The sequence below is a fragment of the Gadus macrocephalus genome, chromosome 7, assembly GCF_031168955.1.
Source record: "Gadus macrocephalus chromosome 7, ASM3116895v1".
In the NCBI taxonomy this organism is placed as follows: domain Eukaryota; kingdom Metazoa; phylum Chordata; class Actinopteri; order Gadiformes; family Gadidae; genus Gadus; species Gadus macrocephalus.
The window spans coordinates 19,514,726-19,525,296 of record NC_082388.1 but is presented as its reverse complement, the minus strand read 5'-3'; the positions used below and the strand labels follow the sequence as shown (position 1 = coordinate 19,525,296).

At 40.5% G+C, this 10,571-nt stretch overlaps 1 protein-coding gene and 1 long non-coding RNA gene across 2 annotated transcripts; one reads left to right on the top strand and one right to left on the bottom strand.

Annotated features, from left to right (window-relative positions):
* Nucleotides 1-29: 29 nt before the first annotated feature.
* Nucleotides 30-3,716, bottom strand: nccrp1 (P1, F-box associated domain containing). Its single transcript, XM_060057218.1, has 6 exons — nucleotides 3,539-3,716; nucleotides 2,892-2,972; nucleotides 2,562-2,658; nucleotides 1,972-2,067; nucleotides 679-817; nucleotides 30-362 (listed from the first exon to the last, which is right to left on the bottom strand). Exons 1-6 carry the CDS (start codon nucleotides 3,609-3,611, stop codon nucleotides 225-227), a joined length of 624 nt encoding a protein of 207 aa, XP_059913201.1. The 5' UTR covers nucleotides 3,612-3,716; the 3' UTR covers nucleotides 30-224.
* A 137-nt stretch (nucleotides 3,717-3,853) lies between these two features.
* Nucleotides 3,854-5,787, top strand: LOC132461800 (uncharacterized). Its single transcript, XR_009526679.1, has 3 exons — nucleotides 3,854-4,405; nucleotides 4,837-4,981; nucleotides 5,656-5,787. It is a non-coding gene; the product is annotated as an uncharacterized LOC132461800 (long non-coding RNA).
* Nucleotides 5,788-10,571: the final 4,784 nt, after the last annotated feature.

Sequence of the window (10,571 nt, the reverse complement as noted above, 5' to 3'; positions counted from 1 at the left end):
ATAAAAAAATCAACAAACAACCATCATCATTATCATGATTAAAATGTGTTTAATAGATTAAACAGTAGCCAACATTTTAATATCGTAATTACAAAATCAAAATAAGGCAATTTCTTCAGATAATAAAATGATGAATGTAGGCTACTGTAAGAAAATAATACATACACTGACTTGAAATATTCAGTGATATGTTCTTTCTCCATATAATATGAGTTATGGACTGATCATTTGGTATTTTTGACAGTGACTGAGCTGTCGGTAACAAGGGTAGGGAAAAACTCATTTAAGAACATGTTCTTCACTCGGTGGCTAAAGAGGACGTACCTCACCCCAGGACCATAGCCTGTGAACACATGCGACACCTACAGGCAGACAAAGATATTCATGAATAACATGGGTGGTCATTTTGAGCATCAATGGATATGAAATTCAAGCTGGTGGAAGCTTTTAGTCTAATTGAGTCTTACACATTTAATTCAGGGGCGCCCAAAGTATTATGCTCAATGGACCAAAATGACAAAATATAATTAAAATAATTAAAATGACAATAATAACTTGGGTAAACTCAAGAAGTGTATAATACCAAAGCAAATGCAGACCAGATTATCCACATACAGGCCTTCATTGAATGGTGTATGCATTTAATTTGATGTATGGTGTGGTGTTAGCCCGACAAACCTCTTTCCAGATGTGTGAGTAGTTGGAGCGGTCCTCGGTAGGCTCGACATGGTGCTCTGAGATGACCGTCTGGCCGTCGGCAGTCAGTAACTTGACATGCAGCTGGTAGATGTGCTCATGCACCTGGCTCTCCTCATACCTGACCACCCCAGCACACAACAAGGGGAGCGGATTCAGTCACTCTGTTCAGGCAGCTGACAACAGTTAACAATAAATGATATGAACTGTGAACTGTGCCTAGCTAAATAGGGCCGCAAGTCTACGCTACTGTAATTTGTTATATTTTATAACATCGGTCATAATGGTGGTACTTGGGGAGACTAATGTTTTCATAGGTGGTACGCGGTATAAAAAGTTTGAGAACCACTGACATAAAACATACAATTAAATAGCTTTAAAGGATTATCTTTCTGGGAATTTCAGAATAAAGTTTGAACAATAATGTGTTTGCATTTAGCATGTTGCATAACTATGTAATACAGCCGTATACCAGCTAGCAGATATACATTTTTAGGTGCAAATATATGCAGAAATAGCTATATTGAATCAACATTATTATTATTTTATTTGTATATATCGAGATATTGAAGCAATGCAACAATAGTTCACCAAATTTAAACCTAAGAGGGTTAATTAGTTATTTTGTTGGACCTTAAAGTAAAAGAGATTGTTATTTAAAAGATACCCAACCAGCCCCTTCATTAACAGTGTAACATGTTCTTAGTTCATACTCAGTGAGTTAGCTAGACTGGGTCAGTATGGACTATCACTGTGAAATGATGTCCTATCCTTTTCTGTCCTGACATTTTTAAACTGCATACGTGTCAGCGTGTATAAAACGGATGGTTGATTGTTTTGTATTATTGTCACCATTGACAGTTACTATATTGTACTCATTTAATTAATAATTTACAATGAATGATCAATGAATCCTTTACGATGAAAAAGTCCATTATGATGTGGAGAAATTGTTTATAATGGCATTCTATTCAGTTAAAAAATTGTTTCAGTCTGACATCATTCATTGAATTACCATACACTTAAATGTTATATAAGCTATTAAAAATATCTATTCAATTTAGTGGATGCTCTTATCCAAAGCCTCTTATCCTCTTTCTCTTACCCTGGCCCCCATGGAAATCAAACCCTAACTTTGGTTAGGGTTTGATTTTGATTTTTTTTAAGTTGTGGTCGTGCTAGACACGACCACAACTTAATACAAAAATACAAAACTAATGCAGAAGATAAATTCAGTTTTGTGTAAAATTCTATGTATTCATAATGTTAACCCACCAGTCTTGTATCTCAATGTCTGGCTGAGATTTATCCAGCAACTCATCCCAAATTCCTTCTGCCTTCAGGTCCACCCGCTGCTCCAGAGTGAACCAGCTGTGCACAGAGATTTGGCTACAGACGGCAACCTCCGGGAACATAGCTTTCATTTTGTATTTATTGCATACATTTATTTATCTTTTATTTATGCTATGATTCCTTGTTATTTTACTGTTTGTGTTATGTGTTTGAATCACATCCTTGGTAAACCAGCAGCAATCTTCTTTTAATGTATTCTGGAATACCAATTAAGTGTAACACGGGTTAAAGAGGGGGAACCAAATATTTCTAAATGTGGAGGGCACCTTTCCCCCCTGCCCCCCACCCTAAATTGCGCCAATGGGTGGGTGAACTGTTTCTGTAGTTGCTGTAGATTGGACTCGGCCATGCTGGTTGTAATCAGACATCATGTTTTATTACTGTTATTACAGGGTGTTTTGGAGGTTTGAACTAAGCAGCCTTGTACTGTAGGGTTAGGAATGTTTACTAAGTTGTCTTTTTTGCAGAAGTTGAACACATATCTAACAGCATAAAGTAAAGTATTACTGTACCTGTACTCGGGTAAAGCGCACACAGCCGCGCCCTGGGGTATTCTACTTCTATCTAAGGGGAGACGTTCTACTCTGGTAGTCCAGTCAGTGTAGTTACCTAGATGTGGAGAAAAAAAAGTAAATAATACATGCAAGAGATTTGATACATTGCTTCAGCCTTCTTCATTCTTTCAATCAGGAAACTGCCCTCTCCTCTTCTCTCTCTCTCTTTGTGCTCTTGCACCACACTCAAAAGTGAGCAGAACTTTTACAGATAATGAAAAAGCTGAATGTATTGCAAAATAATTGGGACTAAATGGGATAATGGGAAATTCTCTGTTTCTCTCTCACCTTCGGCTTGGAAACGGGGAGGTCCCTGTGGGGGGACTTCACTGAGCTCTACTTCTGGAGGAGGGGTTTTGTGAGTCAAACCTGTACAGGAATTCAGAGACACAAAGTCATGATTCACCTGCATAGTGGGTGTGGTGGTGGCCCATGTGTGGACTGCAGTAATCCCACTGTGACCCTCACAATGATCATTGGTATGTTTTAGTGAGATGGCACATGATTACGTAGCTGTCACAAGTTATTAAAAGAGTATTTGTTTTATTTTTGTGCAATGCTATTAATTGAATTAATGAATATGCTATACATTATGAACGAGATTACGTATTTTTTTAATAAATACAATTCTATTAAAATAAATTAAATACATTCTAAAATAGATTATGTCAAATGTTACTCTATTCCGCAGAAAGACAGAGGAATTAACGCCATATTTGAATGAATGTTGTAATTTATGACGAAACTATTTGCCAGATAGACAGTAGAATACAAACTAAAAGATTAGACTAGGAATAACTTTTTCCAAAGTGTAGGCTAATTCAAGCAGTTATTCAAACACGAAAATGGGTTTCAGCTGACAAATGAACTGCACAATGATGGAAGTCTGCCAGTTAAAAAAGACAAAAACGTGTGAGCCAATGGTGGCGTCATACCGTAAGGCGACGGATTCTTCAACAAGTTCCGTCCGAACGGCTGAGATTCGCAGACCTGCTTCAGGGCAGCCATGATGTGTAAGGTTGTAGGGGTTCCTTCCACAATGAGAAACCAGGAAGTCTATGCGGACATTTATTACAGCAGTAGAGCCAACGTTAGGCTTAAACTGCCCATGCCCCACCCTGATGTTGCAATAAAATTACACGTTTTCTCGGTGACGCATTGGCGTATGGTTAAACTTTAACCAAACCCTGAATCGTATCCACCTATAGAACTTCCCTATATGTAAATACATAGAACGGCATATATATTAAGCCTGACTATAACACTGATAAAGTGCTGTAAACGTTGGCAATGTAAATACGGTAACTCAGGTTTAGGGTACATTTTCAGTATGGACCTCTGGCTCCACCTAGTGGATGAACACATGGACCGGTGGCCATGAATTGGGATAGGCCTAATATTAATAATAACATCAAGTTAGTTTGAAATACTGCATGCATGACAGAGCCAGACATTTAGAAGGCCAACAAACATTTTTGAAAGCCACACATTGTTTACGGCGAAAAAAGATATAACACTATAGGTTAATATTATTTTGGAACCACACAAGCCTTGATGCCTGGAGCGATTTGTGGCACATGCGTACACATTATTACGCCACCGTTTGTGGCGTAGTAGCCTAATGTGTCAACCGTTTGTGGCGTTATAATGTGTGTAACAGAACAGCCTAACACGTGCATCATGCCGAGTGAGGCTCAATGTCCTCTTGCTCATCTCCTACAGTTTTGAGTGTCCAAGGAAGGCAGAATTCTCCGACAGGGGCTGATCATAAAAGAAACCAAACACAATATCATTGTCAAACGGTGAGAATTGTCTTTCAACGAAATTGCAAGTTTTCTGCTTGAGATCAAATGAGGTCATGAATTAATTATGAACACTGGTAAAAACCAACGGTAAAACAATGTAACCGTTGGAGTTGTAAGCGCTATAGTATATGGCGTTAGAAGTAGTAAGTTGCCTATAATGTTGGTTAACTATCAGACGTGTCCAGTCCAGTCCAGTATAATGATGGAAAGTAACCGACACAACTGAGTTAGTCTGTGTCGAGTCATTAACGTGAAACCTGTCCACCATCGCAATTCTCTAGTGATAGGAGTCATGACAACGTATTAATAAATTGTGATTGTTGTCTGCACAATGTCTCTAGTTTAGTGGTCACTGGAAGTTACTTTGGATTAAAGTCTCTGCAATATCATGAATACTGGAGCGATATGAATATGATATGGTTGTGTAGCATTGTCCAGGAGGAGAGATCTTCTCTGACTTCTGCAGGGCTCATCAGACCTACAGCGTTGCCACACAGACCCTCCTGACGTCTTTCCCCCCACCCCCATCTGTCCCGCGGAACAACTCAACCGCAGGTTCGCCAACGTTGACAGGTGACAGATTATCAGGATGTACTAGGCTACTACTACTACTACTACTACTACTACTACTACTACTACTACTACTACTACTACTAATACGTCGAAGGCTTATGATGGTGCTTTTAGTGTTCTTTAAATTGGGTTTCTGCCTTCATAAGGCACTTGAACGGCCTTGCGTTTGAAGGGTGCTATTTAAATAAACTTGCCTTGCCCTATTACACCGTCCCCTGCTCTTGAGTCAGAGACTGGAGAAAAAAGAACAGCTACATTCTCAGTGTAGTTCTGCTTGTAACCACTCTGTTGAAGTCTGTGGAACCCATTTGGCCCTACTGGCTCCAACAATAAAGATTTCTGTTGGTTAGGTAATTTATTTATACATAGTAGTGTGGAAATAAATCAAATCATAGCCTTTGATATGGATCTTGGCATTGCATATATTTGTTGCAGTATTATGGAATATAACCCTTTTTGTACCACTCACTTGAAATGATGGGCCTTATTCACTATATTGGCCATCTTGGATCCATCTTGTGGACTGGTCCACCCACCCGATCCCACATTTAGTTCGACCACTCAGCTGGTGTCTAGAACCAAGATGTCTGTGTATAAGGTCCACTGCCTCAAGATTCTGCATTCATACAAACAACTGAACTGCAGTTTGATCTTTTCTTGTGTGAAACGTTTAGATTGCTCCTCTGGTTCTCCATCTGTGGACATTCAGCCAGAGCCGGAGACGATCTCAGTAAAGGAGAATATGGAACCAGTTATGTCCGCTGGTCAGGGCGCTGACCAAATCAGAGAGGTCGGGGATGAGGTCACCAATATCCTTCAGAGAACAGTGGGTGATTGGATAATGACCATTTGTTCCACGACAGCAATAACACAGTTTGGCTTAGCAACCACGTCATTCCATGAAGAAAAAAACTAAATTAATTGAAAAATCTGATGGTGTTTCATTAAAGACACAACTATGCTAAAAAAAAGTGCATTCATCCCATTGGCACTTCTCCACATCACTTCAATATGATTTATTTGGTAAATTTGTGGGACATTTTCTGCACATGTATGTACTGTGTTTGTACAGGAGGTGAAAGTTCAATGGGGCTCCGGCTCCTATGTCCTCTTGGGTTTGGTCACATTCGTGACCAGCTTCGCTGTTATGTACCTTTACCAGCACCCCCATCTGGACCCCCGCCAGCACTGACATGAAATCAAATAAACCTTTCTCTTGATTGGATCCTTTGATGATGGCTTACATGGCAGTTTACGAGCCATGTTTGGCTTGTGTTTTCACTACCTGGACACTGATGTCACAAAGGGAAGAATCAATGTTGGTAGTGTTGGTTGTAAAAGAGCTTAGTAAATAAATAGCCCCACTATGTAGACGCCATTGCCACACACACTCTTTTTTTTTGTGTGCGTCAACAGTGAAGTCAACTTGCTTTTTGTGTATTTATGACATAATTTTCAAATGACTGAGTAATTGAACACTTTTTGTGATAATTTGAACAAATGAACACGGTGCAACTTAGGTTTTGACTTAACTTTGAGTTAAGGTTAGATCAAATTTGTTAGTGTTATTTTTTTGGTGATACATGGAAGCATTATTATTTACAGCTGTTGATATACCATATACAGTATATTCCGCACATATAAATAAATATATATATATATATATAGATACATAAATCAGGACATATATTCCATGAGAGAAGTGAGAGAAATAGAGTGCAAGAGGGAGCAGAGGGTCGGCGGTGTCTGCCATGGAGTTTAGGAGGGTAATTTATGGGTCAGCTGCTCGGTTGGTGGAGAACACCCCTGACCATATAAGGCCTGGAGTTCTGGGAGGAAGCCAGGGGAACAGAGGGTAGCAGAGTCTGTTTACACAAGCCATGCTCCTATCAGGATACATTCGTGACTACCTGCACAGAACCCTGCATCCGGGATTCTGGAAGACAATTATTAAAAGACAATGCAAAAGAAACATAACCCTTAACAAACACACAAGGTATAAATACATGCAACAGAACTAGTCTCAGGAGGTATCGGTTTGACGTCCTCCTGAGTGAACTGTGATGTGGAAGGCTAGCTAACAGACTATAATAATAATACTATATTGTCTGAAAAGTCAACATCCACATCATTAGTCATGTTAGCGTTTAGCCTAGAAGCATGACACATACTCCCTATGCAATCCCCTATTGCCTGCATGTATTCTTTAACTGTCAGTCAGTTAAATCTTTTTCAGAGATGGACCTGGCTGTTGTTTATTCTAACATAAATACTTTGTAAGCTACATTTGTGTACAGTATTAACTGCTGTAACCCTTTTAAAGGCTGAAGGTAAAATACATGGAGTGCATGATTAGTGTGCATGCGTTTTAAAGGTAAACACTCTGGCTGGTTTCCAATGGTTCAATCCTTATCCCCCCCCTTCCCCTCATGTTAAGGTAAAAAATAACCACTGATATTGTTCCACTGACGTGTTTGTGTGTGGGGGGGTGTGGCATTAAGAAAATGCAGGGAGATCATTCTTTCTAGTTATTCTACGACTACTAATAATACAAACCTCGAAGACGACTTAGCTTAAAGCATAATGCATGTGCACGAATGCATTAGTAGGGTTGAATGACCGGAATAATGTCAAATTAAATCAAATACATGTGCTTCTGAAATGGCATAAAGACAATTACTATAAAAACGTCTGTTTTGATTCAGCGTGCACATCTTATAAGCTTAAGCTTAGTGTTAAAAGCGTGTTAAATTGTGAAATAAACAAATCAACACAAATCAAGATTGTCAAGATACGACCAACACAGATTTTTACCATTCCATGTGTTGGCGATGGTCAGCCGCGAATCGGACAAAGGTGAAAAGCCTCACGTAAACGCTGACCAGAGTTGGGCTGTGAACCAACAAACACCTCCCCCCGTGCCCCATGTGCCGCAGCAGCAGTGGGTCCTCCAGAGGGACACCTGTTGGCCTCCGATATGTATGAACCTTGGTTCAGACATGTTGTCTAGCATGTGCCCACGCGGTTCTCCCCATCAGCTGATCCGCTCCAAGCACTCGAACAAACGCTCTGACCTGAGAAAGCGCGGTGGAGGACATTAGCGCTGCTTCGGCTGGATGAAGCAGGATCCTCTGAATAAATAAACCTGCTTGATGGTTAAAGTACACACTAATGGTGCTAGCGCGTGCCCCAGTTGTCCGCTCTGTTTAACACCGAGCACATGAGGGGCTTTTTTAGCCGGGGTGAAGGGGAATTTTGGATCCAGCCACTTGAATGGGTTAAACGTAGGCCTATACTACTCACCAACATATACCTAAACAAATTCATAATATAATATTAGAAATAGATCATCTCCATTTCTACTACTTTTGTATATAAGGACATCTTTTCTGTATACTTTTTGTAGGATTATAAAAAAAAAATATATTTATATATATATACATTTTTGTAATTCTAACTCCTCTGTTGAAATACACACATTTCCTGTCTAGGATTAATTAAGTTATTTTACGTACGAATTTTAGAAGCATCCATGGCTTTATGGCTAACAGCTGTATTGACCCTGACCCAGCTGGCACATGCATATGCTCCCTGTATGCATCGAGGGCACGGTTGCATCACATGTTAAATTCCCAACACTTGCAGCCAACCATGTACCATGATCACGGCTACAGAAATACATGACCTTTCCATCTACCATAATGAACATTTTTCTAACGGAGGGCACACAGTGTACACACATTTACATTATTTTGAATGTGATCATTTCAAATTAGCCTGGCCCAGCCTGCTCCTGCCAGTGCAATCAATTTGTGCAATTGCTATGTGAAATTATGTACAATCGATATGTGCAATTGCTATGTGCAATTTCTTCCTGCAATTGCGTTGTGCAATATCTACGCGGCAATATCAGCAAATAACGAATCTTGGAGTTTCCACAAAATAAATCATTATTGTACTGATTCACAGATTTGTATTTTCCAGATTTGACTGACTTTTTGTCCGAACAGGTAGTCAGAGCGAGAAAAGGTTAAAAACCTGACTTGATGAAATTGAATCAGCATGAGGGGTGGGCTGGTGCTTGACCTGCTGCAGATGGACAACCAAAGCCTGGGGTAAATATAGCCTGTTGCCTGACCGCACGTTGTATGCCCCATGGGGCCAGCTCCCCTTTCAATGGTGAGGCCTCAGACACACATGCACATCGATCTCCAGAGAAGGATTCACACAATGTTCAGGCCCTGCAGACTGCCACTTATTTAAGATATGTGTTGCATGGACATTACACAACCCAACGTGGGAATGCAGTTTTAACAAACAAAAGATATATTAAACCAAGTAAATAAATGGGCTATGAAGTCAATGTCTTCAAAATAAATATTACAGGCTCCACAAATGCTGTTTCATTACCTAGTGTGAATTTAATTTCCCAATTAGTATTTCCATCCTCAATACAATGTGCACATTGTCAACACTATCTGCATCTTTGTTCTATATATCTGCAAATGTCCCGACATAGACAGGTGGACATTTTAATGCAGGCGACAAGTTATAAATAAGGTCTGCCACAAATGTTTTATTATAGAGGCGGCAGTAAAAGCAAGATTTTTCTGTTGCCAGGCAAATAATCAAAACTTGTGTGTACGTGAATTTGACATGCAGAAAATGGCTGCACATATTGTGCACTGGATAGCTGCCAAAACACTTGCATGAAAACACACTCGATGCCGCGATGGGAGCAGCTGCAGGGACTCCGACACGCCTCATTGCTATCAGTTTCCTCTCTCCAGGGGTCAAGTCATACACGCTCCGAGAGAGGTGTTCTCCATAGCCGTGAACTAAGTTTCCTTTTCCCAAGACACCCATGGATCGCTTCTTGGGAACAAGATCATGAAATTGCCAACTCAAAGTATGTGTTTAGTACCTTGAGGGGAACCTATCCAAAACAGGGATAAACAGTTCTTCTACATTAAAGTGAATGGATCATTTTTCAGACGTCATTAGGGTTCGGTAAGGCATGGTTCAACATGGAGGTGTACAGCATGGGATGGGCCTGTGGGGGGGGTTTCAATATCTTATGAAGCTTGAAGGGAATTTCAAAGCCTAGAACTGGAGCAGACGCAATCTAACGCGGTGATTTGACAGGCGCGTTGCATAACTGTCCTTGGACGACGCTGGGCGTGATGAGAAATGTGTTCTCCACTACGCCTTCAGGAGCAACGACCCCCGCCCTCCGGTGCCACTGCTATCTGCCCAGACCACTACACCCCGTGCACACTCTCGCCCTGGCTTCTCAAACTACGTGTTGGTGTTGCATAAAACTATGCACCTTATAGCTGCCATTGCAGCAGATCCTGTGGGTTTATCGCTTTTAGATAGTGTAACTGAAAGTGGCTTTTAATGCCACCATTATGTTAGAGTGTGTGAAAGTAATGCATGAACTGTACCATGATTCAAACTAATTCGAATGGGACATGTTGAAGTGTGTGTGTGTGTGTGTGTGTGTGTGTGTGTGTGTGTGTGTGTGTGTGTGTGTGTGTGTGTGTGTGTGTGTGTGTGTGTGTGTGCGTGTGTGTGTGTGTGCGTGTGC

What these genes read in the sequence shown, in the direction of transcription:
- nccrp1 (XM_060057218.1), bottom strand. Translation starts at nt 3,611, where the DNA reads ATGGCTGCCCTGAAGCAGGTCTGCGAATCTCAGCCGTTCGGACGGAAC. An exon ending in TCCCCGTTTCCAAGCCGAAG is followed by an intron (nt 2,659 to 2,891) that starts GTGAGAGAGAAA and finishes CTCCACATCTAG; the next exon opens with GTAACTACACTGACTGGACT. An exon ending in GACATTGAGATACAAGACTG is followed by an intron (nt 818 to 1,971) that starts GTGGGTTAACAT and finishes TGGGGTGGTCAG; the next exon opens with GTATGAGGAGAGCCAGGTGC.